Here is a 15,050-nt window from a genome sequence, read left to right as displayed (position 1 = left end):
AAAAAAGTTCCATATCAGAATAATAGGAGTTCTAAAAGGAAAGAACAGAAAATGAAAGAGAAGAAATTATCAATTTAATAAGCTAAGAAAATCTGCCAGATCAGAAAGACACAAGTTTCCCACAGAAGGCCCAACACAATAAATGAAAATAGATCCACAGCTAGGCACACGATTGTGAAATCTGAGATTAATGGAGACAAAAAGATCTTATAAGCTCCTGGAAGAAAAAAAGATCACATAAAATGGTACAGAAATAAGAATGGCTTTGGACTTCCTAACAGCAACACTGCAAGCTGAAAGATAATTCTTTAAAATTTCTGAAGGAAAAGAATTTTCAACCTAGAGTTCTATACCCAACCCTAATATCAATCAAATGTGAGGCAGAATAAAGGCATCTTCAGACATTCAAGATTTTAAAATGTTGACATCCCATGTACTCTTTCTCAAAAAGCTCTTGGTTCCCAGGCCCATGCAGAAAAAAAAAAAGAAGAAGAAGAAAGAAAAGAAAGAAAGAAAGAAAGAAAGAAAAGAAAGAGAGGAAGGGAGGAAGGGAGGAAGGGAGGAAGGGAGGAAGGAAGGAAGGAAGGAAGGAAGGAAGGAAGGAAGGAAGGAAGGAAGGAAGGAAAGAAAGAAAGAAAGAAAGCAGCTCTGAGACTGTACCTACCAAAGTAAGGGAGTAAAGCAAAAAAGAGAGACCTGTACTCAACACTGGAAACAGGAGATCCCACAAAAGCGATGGTGGTGGTAAAGGGCAACCCCAGAATGACAGCTGTGTGCCAGAGCAGAGGGCCACCAGTTCAGACTGGGGTAGGTGAAAAGGCTCCACAGGAGATTTCTTTAGAAGGTGGAAATTCATGAAATACCTGATGGGTCTGAACTGAATGTCTTTAGAAGAGATTTAGACAACTGGTAAAAAGTATGGATGGAGCTAAATTAATCATAAGTACACAGAAAATTAAGTAAATGAAAAAGGAGGGCAATAATTAGCTCAGGAAAAACAAAAGGTTATAGAAGAAGTGAAAAGTAAAGATAGTATTTATTACATGACTGCTGTAAATTTCATTATTTACAGTCATAATAATATAAACATTGAATACTGATCTAACAAATAGGATAATTTGACTATGTTAAGGGGTTGGGAGAGATAAAAAAAAAAGCATGGGTATATGGTAGGCATGCGGGAGGAAAGACAGCTAGTATCTCATCTTTAATAGGGGGAAATTAATCTGAATAATTAAGTAGAAGCCATATAACCAAGTTATAATAGAGACATAAAAATAAATACTAAACAAAACAAAAAACAAAGCTAAACAATGTGAAAGTGGCTGCCTATGAGGGAGATGAGGTTAAGTGGGGCAACTACTATTTTTCATAATCAATTGTGTTGTACTATTTGAGGCTTTAAACTATATATGTGAGGCCAGGTGCAATAGCTCATGCCTTTAATTCCAGCACCCTGGGAAGCCAAGGCAGGAGAACTGCTTGAGGCCAGGAGCTCAACACCAGCCTGGGCAACATAGAGAGACCCCATTTACACAAACAAATTAAAAAATTAGCCAGGCGTGGTGGTGCCCGCCTGTAGTCCCAGCCAATTTAGAGGCTGAGGCAGGCGGATTGCTTGAGCCCAGGAACTCGAGGCTGCAGTGAGCTATGATCACACCACTACACTCCAGCCTGGGTGACAGAGCCAGACCCTGTCTCTGCAAAATAAATAAGTAAATTAAAAAAAATAAAATAAAATAAAATAAAATAAATTATACATGTATAACATTGATGAAAATTTTTTGAGCAGGCACATAGCCACAATGCCCATTTTTCCTGTTGTTTAAAAAAATTAGAATATTTTTTAAACTCCAGGGTATCTTTACCTCTAAACCTTACTTATCTTTTGTGAAATGGCATAGAACATTTTACAAACGTAACTCAGACTCGGGGCAAAGCAGTTTATCCAAGTATTCACAGGCAATTGGCAAATCACCAACTATATTCAAACAGAAAAAGAAATCAGGCCTTTCAGGAAGATTGATTCACCCACCTGATGAAAGAAATATGTAACAGCAAGGTCATTGTCATTTAAGAGGATTTCTTCCTCTGTTGTAAAAAGCCACTTTCGAATGGTCAAACAGGTGCCTGGCACAGCTGATGTATAATTCTGAACGTAGAGTTTATGAGGAAATTCATTAGGGGCCAGCTTGCGTACTGAAGAAAAGACAAAACAAAGAAAACTGAAGTAAACAGATATATAAGAAATTTCCCTAGTATAAACTACATAAGGCAGATCAAGAAGAATAGGTTATCATTAACCAGAACATCACTCAAATCCGTCAAGGAACTCTGCCTTGGGAGCACAAAATAGCCATTTGTCTGGGAAAAATCTAACCCTTCCAGGTATGACTATGGCCAGTCAAGTCTCAAGCTGACTGAAACCTATTATTTGAATGACAGGTTGCTATCGTTTGGATATTTGGCCCCTCCAAATCTCATGCTGAAATTTGATCCCCAATGTTGGAGGTGGGGACTAGTGGGAGGTATTTGAGTCATGTAGTCAGATTCCCTCATAAATAGATTAATGACCTCCGGGGGAGGTGGAGGGTGGGTGAGTAAGTTCTCACACTATTAGTTCTGAGGAGGCTGGCACCTCCTCCTTCTCTCTTGCCATGGCATCTCTGCATATGCCATGAGTGGAAGCAGCCTGAGGCCCTCCCCAGATGCCCAGTCTTGAGCCTTGCAGCCAGCAGAGTCACAAGCCAAATAAACCTATTTTCTTTATAAATTACTCAGCCTCAGGTATTCCTTCCTAGCTATACAAAACAGTCTAAGACGTAGATCCTTCAGTTAACATGATCAGTCTGCTGACAGTGGACCAATTCCAAATTCAGTTAATTTGATCCATTAACTAATAAGTTACAGCTGATGTCCACCAACCATCTTTAAAGCAAGCTTCTCCTATTACCCAACTATGGTGCATTCAGAGTCTCTCATGAGGCAATTCTCAATGAACTGCTTTTATTGTTAAGAGCTGAAAGGCTCTTCCCACCCCATCCCCCAAACCCTGAGGCATTCCTCAAAGTGAAAAATGTCTTCTGAGTAAGCTTACTTCCTCTTCCTAACAGCTGCACAAGCAGGATAAAACACCATTACTTTTAATTTCTATATTGCCTTTCTTTGGAAAGGCTGCGTTTTCCTCTCTTGATGTTTACTTGTCTTTCTAACATGGCAAAGACAGATTTAGCATTTCCCATTTTACAGTAAATGTAACTAAAGCTTAGAAAAGGATTAGAATCCAAGTGTCCTGGTACCGTAGCAATCCTTTGTAACATAATTTACATCTGCCTAGTTAGGCTGTTGGGAGTTGGGAAGAAAAAGAATAACGGAGATGGCTGCTTTGGGGTAATCAAAGTTGTTCTACCTTGATCTGGGACAGCAAGGCAACCCCAATCTACCAAACTCTCCCCCATTCTTGGATAAAGAAGGTCTGATCAACCAGTATTATCTATGTCATTTCTAGCCTTAACCCTGTATAAATAGATATGATGTGAAAGACATTCATGAACTGTAGGAAATCTATGTCATTCAGAACAAGCCCTCGGATACCCTTCCCTTCGTGGTCTCAATACAGCCACTGTGACCACCATCCCTAGCTTTTATAAAATAAAAGAGAAATTTCCTGTCACCATGTAATAAAATTTCCTAGGAAGAGGAAATCTATTCACATAAAAACTTAAATGTATGCAATAAAACAAAGGCTTTTAAGCAATATGTCTCTTTTTAGCTTCTGAAAACAAAAAGCTATTCTTAAAAATCTTTACAAAAAGTATAAAGTACACTAAAACAACATGTGGCTAAATAGAACATCCCCTGTTTTGAAAGCTGTTTCATTGGAATATGTGGATTTTGAACCTCTAATTTAAAAGAACCTCATGAAAGGATCTGATCCAGTACCTGTGAAAGAGGAAAAGGATCAACAATGACCAGACACCTTTATGACCTGGGCTTACTGGGATTTGGCTGCTCTGCTTGTTAGAGAAAGACCTGATGAGTGGGATCTCCCTTTGTCTTCAAGCTCTTCTCTAGACAGTTTCAGACTGACAGTATTAGAATAAAATATCTCCAAACAAAACTTAATATTAGCCATTGGCACTTACCAAAGGAATGATTGATCACTTCAAATAAGGCAAAGTAATTCACGGTTGTACTGTCCATGCCAACCTTTGCTGCAATTGCCTAAAGTGTAAACAGGATAGATTGGTTTCAGGAAAACTAAATCAGATAATGTCATGGGAAAAGACATGCAAGTGGAGGGGGGAATAGAAAGAGGTTCTGCCATCTTGGCTTCACAAAAATTAAATTCATCTTCCATAGCTATCCTTCATTGTATGTATGAGTATATGCAAGCACGCAAACACATGTATGAAGGAAAAGGAAGAAAATACCCATATTTGACCCAAACAGCTATGATCTTTAAATCTGAGTTTCTCCCTTCCAATACAAGCTGATAGTAATCTCCCGTTAAATACTGGTTTCCTCTCTGACATACGACTTCACTCCATAAACGTCTTTTTTTAAACACCACTTACAAGAAATGTGCTTGATAGGACAGATCTTAAGAAAACAAAGTCTTGGCCGGGCGCGGTGGCTCACGCCTGTAATCCTAGCACTCTGGGAGGCCGAGGTGGGAGGATTGTTTGAGCTCAGGAGTTCGAGACCAGCCTGAGCAAGAGCGAGACCCCATCTCTACTAAAAATAGAAAGAAATTATATGGACAGCTAAAAATATATATAGAAAAAATGAACCAGGCATGGTGGCGCATGCCTGTAGCCCCAGCTACTCGGGAGGCTGAGGCAGGAGGATCGCTTGAGCCCAGGAGTTTGAGGTTGCTGTGAGCTAGGCTGACACCACGGCACTCTAGCCCAGGCAACAAAGTGAGACTCTGTCTCAAAAAAAAAAAAAAGAATAGAAAACAAATTCTTAAATATCCAGTTTCACACATTCAGCCTACATTTAATATAGGCCATAAACACACAATATCTGTATCTTTGATTCTTGAGCTTAAAATAACTGTTATTCAGGTTTCACAAATTATTTTTGTTTATTTTCCAGATGATCCATGTCCCAGGCTGGGATCATCAGGCACGTCCATTTCCTAAGAATTATACCATCATCAATATCCACACGAAAAGAGCAAAATGTGGGGACAACAGAGGCATATTAAACAAGGATCAGTCATTCTCTCTAGGAACTAAGGTCTAACATAGCACGACAAATGAAAAAGAAATTGAAAGACTCCATGTGCAAATAAATGAAAATTGCAATTACATACAAACAAGAAAGCACAAAGCCAAAAATACAAACTGTGACAAAATTCCTTTTCAAAATCAATCTTAATATAAATAAGGTATTAATTGAACAAGATAAAACTGTTGAATAATGGTACCTTGGTAAACCAAATATAATTATATCCCTTCTTCCTGTATCTGCTCACATATAAGGTCTAGGTTCATCCCTGATGTGATGTAGGAACTGGAGATTATAAGTGTTCTTAATTACCATTCTATACTGCACTGGATAGAAACTGCAATGCTTTCCAAGCGAGCAAATGGCTTATAGCTAGAATTCTCAGTAACAGGGTAGGATAGAGGAGAATAAAAAGCCTCAGCCTAATAAATGGCCAACAAACATATGAAAAAATGCTCAAAATCACTAATCATCAGGGAAATGCAAATTAAACCACAATGAGATATCACCTTACCCCTGTCAGCATGGCATTATTAAAAAGACAAAAAACAATAGATGCCAACATAGATGCAGAGAGAAAGAAATGCTTATACACTGTTGGTGGGACTGCAAATTAGTACAACCTCTATGGAAAACAGTATGGAGATTACTCAGAGAAATAAATACAGACTTACCAAAAGGACACCTGTACTTGAATGTTTATTGCAGTACCATTCACAATCACAAAGATACAGAATTAACCTAAGTGCCCATCAATTCATGAGTGGATTAAGAAAAGTGGTACACACATACACACACACACACACACACACACACACACACACACACACCATGGAGTGCTATTCAGTCATAAAAAAGAATGAATTAATGTCTTTTACAGCAATTTAGATGGAACTGGACACCATTATCCTAAGTGAAGTATCTCAGGAATGGAAAAACAAACACCACATGTATTCTCTAATAATTTGGAACTAATTGATGGGCACACATGGGCATAGAAGTAAAAGCCACTGGAAATCAAGAAGGGGAGACAGGGGTAGAGGAGAGGGGTAAAAACCTACCTAATGGGCACACTGAACACTATTTGGGTGATGGGCATAATAATGGCCCTGATTTAAGCATTATAAAAGCTATCCATGTAACAAAAACATTTGTACCCCCTTTATATTTTGAAAAATTTTTTAAAAGCCTAAGAAAAACACTGGAAAAAAGCAAATAAAACAAAATATCAGCAAGCTGTAAAGCTAGTGTTTTTCTTGCAATTTGTCCACCACTGTATAATTTCAGAAATGCATCGGATCCTGCACATACCCTTTGCCACAGTATAGGGTAAATGAACAAACAGATGGAGGATAGGCTTTTTAATGTTTGCTACAAAGGAGAAATAAACATTAATACCCAGAAACTTCTTGTCTCCATGAAAATTCTGATCAAGTTAGGATTAAAGGCCAATGAAAAGGCCCACAAGGAGTGATTATACCCAGTGCCCAGATCATCATCTTTAAATACCATTTCTCACTAAAAGGACATGACTCCGTGAACATAGTCTTGATCTAGGGTAGGAAATATATAAAGATGGCCCAGGACATCTCGTTGTACCAAAAAGCAAGGATGTAAACCATCCTTTTCTTGGGGTTGCGCTACTGTCCAATGAGCGCACAGTGAGGGCAGTACTTCTAATGCCTGCACAACACGCCTGCATCAACTAGAGCTTTGCTTTACCTTGGTGCAATTTGGGAAAAAAGAAAAACCTCTTTTCCATGATTAAAAAAAAAAATCAAGGATGCTCTCATAAACCATTAGGTTGCATAAAAAGTACACAGGAGGAGACATGAAGGAGCTTCTATTGGCCAAAGATGGAATAATCTGAGTATCAAAAAGATAATATATTCTATTGAATGAATCACATTGAATCTAAAAACCCACATGATTACTAAAAAATAAAATATAATAATTATCTCGTTGGACATCACTGGAATCAACATGGGCACCAATTCTTTACTCTGAAAATTGGCAATAAAAGGAAAGAAATATTTATCTTCTCTTCTCCACATACTGCATTTCAAGATAACTAAATAGCTTTAGTTGATAAGGAAAAGTTATTTGCAGAAGAATTCTGACTAATAAGTGTGAAGAAATGAGAGAATTAGAAAATCAGCACTTTGCAACCTTTAATGAAATCACTGGTTAAAGCAAAAATCATCAATGGATACACTCATTTGATAAAAGATCAGTGGGGAACTTTACAATATAGGGATCAGGTTATCACCACTTAAATATACTGATTAATCTTAGTATCACTAAAGGTGGGATAAGCTCAGATATTGTGTACCTCCTGTTGAGAAGCAATATGAAGTATAAAGCGCCAATTATGAAGTATTCTTATCAAAAAAGTAGAACTTGAATCTAATCAAGCCTCTGGAGCAAACTTCCATTTATAGAAAATACAGGGAGACAGAGGGACATATTAAATGATACTATAAGGAAACAAACAGATAAATTCAGAATGTGGGACATTCTATAGAACACTGACTCAATTTCTGCAACAAAACAATGGCATGAAAAAAAAAGTTGGGGAGGAGAAGGGGGACTGCTCTATATCAAAACAAATATAAAAACTAAATGTGATAAAAGGGCCTTGTTTAGATTCAGATTTTAACAAACCAACTGTAAAAAGTCATTTTTAGACAACTGGAAATATTTGGGTATGGAGTAATCATTGGCTAATACCAAGGAAATAGCTCTAATGTTTTAGGTTTGATAATGGCATTGTGGTTATGTAAGAAGAATGTTCATATTTTTAGATGCATACTTACTGAAGTATATACAGATCCAATAACATGGGATTTGCTTTAAAATACTTAAAGGCAAAGGAAAAAAGGATACGTGATACAAATGTGGCAAAATCTTGAAAATTATTAAATATGAGTTATTAGTATATGGAGATTCATTGCACTATTCTATTTTCATGTATGTTATAAAGATTTTTACAATTAAAAAAAGGAGGGGTTAATCACAACTATTACAACCTGGGATATTTACTGTACCTTTCTTTCAAGGAGGGCAAAGTACATTAATTATTACTAATAATAATAACAATAGCTAACATTTAATAAACTTATTATGTGCTAGACACTCTAAGTAGTTTATATGTACTAGTTCATTTAACCTATCTTTCTTAGCTTCACACCATCTAATGTCAAGTCTACTTGTTCAAGTTTAACTTACCTGATATACTTGGTCTGTAGTACTATTCTTTTTAACCCTGACTGTAACTGTTGTTCCATCTGGTAATGCTACTCTCAGCTCTACATCGGACACACCGTTATAGTTCTGGGGGAAAAGACACAGAAAGAATTTATAACCCAGTATATTCTCACTCTTCCTGTAACATGTAGCTAAACAGTAACCTAAACATGTGATAGAGAGGAAGTGAGTTACAATGAAAAAGGGGGAAAAGTCAATACATTTACAAGTCATGAAGCTGACTTTAGGTTGCAGCAGAAGTTAACCTTTAAGATGAACAGTGAGGAGAGAAAAACGTTGAAGCCAACGTGTTCACATTTCAAAGCAGAAAACTTGTGTGAAGCAGTCTAGGTCAAACACAGATGAGATTTTTGGTTCACTTCCCTCTCCCCATTGAGAGCTCACAAATGTGAAGAGAAAACAACTTAAAGCAGTAGTTTCAAAATCCTCTGGTACTAATGGTAAGGCACGTAGATTGGCTAAAAGGGTATCATAAGTTCCTTTCTGAACCTTGAAATAATCAGGACATCTTGGAAATGAAAAATGAGTGAGACTCAGGTATCTGAGTTAGTCTGATGCCCAATTTTCTTCTAGCAAAGAATAAAAATTATTATTCTCTGCTGGGCACGGTGGCTCACACCTGTAATCCTAGCACTCTTGGGAGGCCAAGGCGGGAGGATCGCTTGAGGTCAGGAGTCCGAGACCATCCTGAGCAAGAGCAAGACCCTGTCTCTACTAAAAACAGAAAGAAATGATCTGGACAGCTAAAAATATATAGAGAAAAAAATTAGCCAGGCATGGTGGCACATGTCTGTAGTCCCAGCTACTCGGGAGGCTGAGGCAGAAGGATTGCTTGAACCCAGGAGTTTGAGGTTGCTGTGAGCTAGGCTGATGCCATGGCACTCTAGCCCAGGCAACAGAGTGAGACTCTGTCTCAAAAAAAATAAATAAATAAAAATTATTATTCTCCTTGATTCAAATGAAATCCTTTTTTTTGCTTTTGATGATTAACACATTCCTCTAACAGATTTTTGACCTTGTAACTTTTATTAGACAGAAACAACTATTTAGGAACAAGTCCATCTTCATTTACCACTTTTAAAAAAGTAGTATTCATTGCCTAACCATTCGAAGCATTACTTTATTATAAGCCCTTGTCTGTAAGAAACCTATGATCTAATTGGAAAAATAAGACATATGCATATAAAATAATTAGTGGATAACACACTAATATATTAGCATTAAATATTCATTCTTCTATCCAACTAATATTTATTAAGCACCTCCAGCATGCCTGACACTGTGGTAAGGCATTGGGAATGTAAAGATGACCAAGATTTAACTCTTACCTACAGGTAGCTCACACTCTTATAGGTTAAAAATATAAAGTGACAATCTGATTATATGTCTAAAAATTAGAGAATGTGATAGCAACAGGTGAAAATTGAGTGGTACTGATTGTAAAAGTTCTTGGTAGAATAAGAAATTGATAACCTGAGTCATCAGGGATGGCTTCAAAGAGAAGGTGGACCTGGCACTAGGTCTTAAAAGATAGATAAGCAGGATTCATATGAAAAGGAAGTAGAAAAAAATGTAGTCATCTGTAAAGTTTATGACAATTCAACCCATAATGAATATCTTTCATTTATTTTCCCCCACAAGGAGCCAAGAGGAAAACAGTCACTAAAGGAGGTATTCACCTACCTCATCTGATTCTGACAGGAATTCCTGCATGATATCACTCTCACCAATGACTCGTATTGAACACACTGTAGAAAACAAAGATAGAATCTGGCATAAGGCCCTAAAATCAAGAATATTAAGTCAAAAATATATGAAGGTTTAAGTTTAAATCATCAGTAGGAGGCAATGATGAGGTAGCATGCCATGCCAGGCATATAAGATTTTAAGACATGACAAACATTCATCTGAATATGATAATGGAAAAGTAATAGAAAATACAAAGATATGGCTTGCTAAGTATTAAATATACCCAGAAAAGAGAAATAAAAGTTCAGTAAATCTAGCTGGGCATGAGAAGCTGAGACAAGAAGATCCTTGACTTGAGCCCAGGAGTTAAGTGACCAGCCTGGACAACAAAGTGAGACCCTTTCTCTTTAAAAAAAAAAAAAAAGTTCAGTAAATCTAACTTTGCAGTCTTGTATGACCTATTAACAAGCTATAACAATAGAACATGCGAGAAAGAGACAGTGGTAAGGAAATGTCAATCAGGAATAAATCAAATATAAAATTGAAATACAAAAGGAAAATATCTATTTGGCCCATGAACAGGCCATTCAGAGAACCATAAACATTTAAAACCACTTTGGAAAAAAATGGATAGGTAATTAAGTATTAAGCTGAGCACATCATTTCACCTCACTGACTAGCTTTAAAACCACCAACAAGAAAAAAAAAAACGAAGGAAGGAAAGTAGGCAGATAGGTAGCTACTCATCAAATCCAAGAAGTTAATTTCTTGACATTCTCATGAGGATGCTAAATTACACTGATGATTTTACTTCATTTGATTAAAAAAATTGGACCCTTTCTCATTTCCCAAGGGCTGGGTTCAGAGGCCAATTCATGTTAGAAAAAGCTAAAAACAAATGAGGAAGTTCCACTACTTTCTATGGGAGAAATGGTTTTTCTTCAGGGATAAGGCTCCCTATCGAAGTTTTTTAAAAATCAACTAGGTCAATTAGTTCTTATACAAGGACACGAAATGACTAAATATCACATAAGACCATTATTCTATTAAATCAGTATTTTAAAGGAAAACCTATTGCACAGCTAGCAAATTCTATAATTCTGTAACTTAGTATGATAAGGTCGCTTCTCTGAGCCACAAGATGAACTATTTTATTGAGGAGACCTATGTTATTTCTGTTCCACTCTAGATAAACAAATGTTTCAGCATCCACATCCAGACTCCTAATGTATCATTTGGAAGCTTGGAAATAACAAGTAAATTTCCATACTTCTACCTTTAGCCTGCTTAGAACAATAAAATTTTAGATTACTACAGCTCTGCAAACCTATCCATGGATACCTATAAAATGAATAAAGAGTTTTCACGTAGGATATGCCAGTAAGCCAAGAATCACTTTCATGAAAATGTCTTTAATATTGCCCACTTAGTACCCAATATTCAGCATATTGATGAGTCTGTCTGAATGTGGTCGCTGGCAAATAATATAACCCTATAAATAAAGGTCCATAAAGGACAATCAAATGCATCAAAAACTAAATATTCATTTTTCTGTTAGTGTTAAGCACTCAATGAACCAATAAAACCGGCTACTGATCACTGTACTGGACATTCCAGTATTCCCTTCAAAGTTCAGATCATTCAACACTATAGTCAGAAACTTGACTTTCACTATTGAGTTTCAGGAAACTCAGCCATACAGTTTAGAAGTTGCATGTCTAGACCCTATGTCCACTCACGATAGTGGAGTTTAATGGGTTGGCTTACCTTTTTCTAGATATTCTTCCAAACCCCGACGTCGGGTATCTAATTGTTGTTCTGATAATGAGAAGGGCCACTTTCCTGGAAGACGGGGAAATGTAAAGTTGGCAAACTCTCTCTTCAGGTTCTGGTGTAGGATAGCAAACTCCCGGTACCGCTTAGAACATAGCTGCCTCCCTGCCATGTAAACATTGTATACCTGGTAAGGGAGAACAAAGAAAAGCCTACTTACTACAAATTAAATCACAGAATCATCTAAAGTCAGGCTTAGACTGATACTGGTCAGGTGATTTTTGCTAGGCACTTACAGAGACTATGTTTCGAGGGCACTTTAAAAGTAAGATGTACTTTCAACAAACATACCAAAAGTAATATGCACAAAAAAGGGCTACCCTTCAAGAGGGGCATGATCTTGTTTTTGCTATTGAAATGATCTCTAACACACTTTTAAATATCTTCAAAGGCAATTATCAGTTGTTTTTGATTTTTTTTTTACCAACTGCTTAGACTTTGCAGCAATTATCAGTTTTTAAGGATAGATTTTATTTTTTGAAAGTTAAAAGTCATTTGAAGACAATGTGATGAATACAGTGAATGAACAAACAAGCAAATTTGGATGGAGATGAAAACCTAGGGTTGATTATAAAGCGGTGTGTCTGACATTTGTGTGTGGCCCAAACTGGTTCTAAAGTTAATTCCAAAGAAAAGAACTAAAAATGATTTAAGCAATAGCATTTTTGTTAGCAAACAGATATGGTAAAAAGCAAAATAAAAGCCAAGACCTTGATAATAACTTAATTCAAATCATATAGTCTCTGCCTTCTCCATCCCATCTCTCTGCTGCCCTGACCCTAAAAAGTTATCATATCCAACTATGTTTATCATTCCCTTGCTTTCATCTTGTTATATATTTTTGCATTTATATGTAATCCTTAAATTTTTATTTTTTATGTTAATTTTTAAGGATATTTTAGTTTTTGTAAAAATGGGGTATCATGCTGTATGAGACTTTTTAGACCTTTTTCACTCAGTCTCATCCACAACATTACATATCTTTGTGGTTTATTCTGCTGCACATAGCACTTGGTTGTGCGACTATATCATAGTTGTTTGTTTTTAATCTGTCCACTGATAGTCATTTGGGTTGTTTCTGGGTTTTAGCTATTGTGAACAGTGCTGCTAGCAACATTTGTATACATGCCACCTGTTGGACAAGGAAAAGAGATCCTTCTGAGTATATACGTAAGAGTGAAACTGCAGGGTTATAAGACATGTGCATATTCAACCTCAGGAGATAATGCCAAAATGTAAGCTAAAGTGGTTACACTAATTTATTCTCTTGTCAGCAATACATAAAAAGATCCTCTTAATTTTTGCCAACAGAATGGGTCTGAAAAGATTTCTCACTGTAGTCCTAATTTATATTTCCCTAATTACTAATGATGTTTATCTTTATATATTTATTGGACATGTGAGTCCTTTTTTGTAAAATACCTATTCATGTGTTTTGCCTACCCTTATATTGAGTTTTTGTGCTTTCTCATTGATTTGTGGCATTCTTTATATGTTCTTTTTTTTTTCTTTGAAGATGGTCAAGAATCTTTATATGTTTTGACAATCTTTTTCATTTGTGTATTGTGAATATCTTCTCCCAGTTTGTCACTGGTCTTTTCACTTTATTTAAAAGTCTTCTAAATTTTAAAAAGTTTTTAATTTTAAAAAAGTCCAATTTATTAATCTTTTTATAACCAACACTTTTTGTCTTTTTTTTTGAGACAGAGTCTCACTGTCACCCCAGCTACAGTGCCGTGGCGTCATCACTGCTCATTGCAACCTCAAACTCCTGGGGTCAAGCGATCCTCTCCAGTAGCTGGGACTACAGGTGCACAGCACCATGCCTAGCTAATTTTTTCTATTTTTAGTAGAGACAGGGTCTTACTCTTGCTCAGGCTGGTCTGAAGCGACCCTCCCGCCTCAGCTTCCCAGAGTACTAGGATTACAGGCATGAGCCACCACACCTGGCCTTTTTGTGTCTTAAGAAACTTTTTTCTATCACCAAGCTCTAAAAGCTATTCACCAATATTTTCTACTAAGAGCTTTTAATATTTTTTTTTGTCATTTAAGTCCTTAATCCATCTGGAATTGATTTTTCTATATAATATGAAGTAGAGTTCCATTGGCATTTCTTTTAAAGCCAGGAATATTTAAAATCAACTTGTAATTGAATTCTCCCTAAACAAAAATATTCTGCTTTTACAGGACAATATGGGGACTTCCAAGTGGTCCGTAATTAACTTCTCACTATAAACAACTAGAAAACTGGGCACAATATAGGACACAACTATTTTCAGACATTGGACAACAGGCAGCTAAGAGCTGTGATCCCTGAGTAAGGGAAACTAACAAGATGAGCCCTACCGTAAGCCTGGCTTTCTGCCTGGAGGAAACTCCTAAACTGCAGCTCGGGGGGGGGGCACCCAAACAGAGTTCCCAGGAGTTGCACAGACAGAAACTATAGTTCAGAGAAGCCAAAGCAGCTAGAATTTGCAGGGCTGCAGCTAGAATTTGCAGGGCTGAGCACTCAAAAGGGAGCTAAAGAGAGACATAGGTCCAGAAGCCTGTGTTGAGGTCCAGAAGTCTGTGTTGAGTCCCCTTGAATTTTAGCTGAATCTGAGGAAAGAACTATAACCAAGGGCGAGCTACAAATAAACAATTCCCAGAGTTCACACAAGATATGGACTCATCATTCAACTTCCCTCCAGCCAGAATAAAGAGACCTCCCTGAATCTATGTGGAATTCAGAAGGGAACTCAAAAAGGCCATGCTTTAGGAGTGGGGCTAAATTTTTCTAGAGTGACAGCTACTCTAAACCACCCTAAAAGAGCTTAAAAGCAAACCCCAAAGGATTAAAATAAACTGTAACTTAACTGCATGCCAGAAAAAAAAAAAATCCAGAAAAAAAAAGAGTAAAAATCTTTTACTCTTTAAAAGAATATAACAAAATCTAGCACCCAATAGCATTAAATTCACAAGGTACAATGCCCAATCAAAAATTACTAGACATATAAAGAAACATAAACATTTAATCTATGACCAGG

General features: G+C 36.8%; 1 protein-coding gene and 1 pseudogene across 3 annotated transcripts in view; one reads left to right on the top strand and one right to left on the bottom strand.

The window, feature by feature from the left end:
• Nucleotides 1-15,050, bottom strand: part of SNX27 (sorting nexin 27) — a 66,725-nt gene that overhangs the window by 21,941 nt on the left and 29,734 nt on the right. For 2 of the 3 annotated variants that reach the window (XM_045545097.1, XM_045545096.1), the window contains exons 3-7: nucleotides 11,959-12,151; nucleotides 10,186-10,250; nucleotides 8,464-8,568; nucleotides 4,146-4,224; nucleotides 2,036-2,199 (exon numbers count right to left, since the gene is read on the bottom strand). In XM_045545097.1, coding sequence (XP_045401053.1) covers nucleotides 2,036-2,199; nucleotides 4,146-4,224; nucleotides 8,464-8,568; nucleotides 10,186-10,250; nucleotides 11,959-12,151 — 606 coding nt within the window. The remainder of the gene's footprint in view (nucleotides 1-2,035; nucleotides 2,200-4,145; nucleotides 4,225-8,463; nucleotides 8,569-10,185; nucleotides 10,251-11,958; nucleotides 12,152-15,050) is intronic. The other variant, XM_045545098.1, reaches the window with a different exon arrangement.
• Nucleotides 6,853-6,978, top strand: LOC123636304 (annotated as a pseudogene).

The sequence above is a fragment of the Lemur catta genome, chromosome 3, assembly GCF_020740605.2.
Source record: "Lemur catta isolate mLemCat1 chromosome 3, mLemCat1.pri, whole genome shotgun sequence".
In the NCBI taxonomy this organism is placed as follows: Eukaryota; Metazoa; Chordata; class Mammalia; order Primates; family Lemuridae; genus Lemur; species Lemur catta.
The sequence above is the reverse complement of the archived record's forward strand: the minus strand, read 5'-3'. Positions and strand labels throughout refer to the sequence as shown.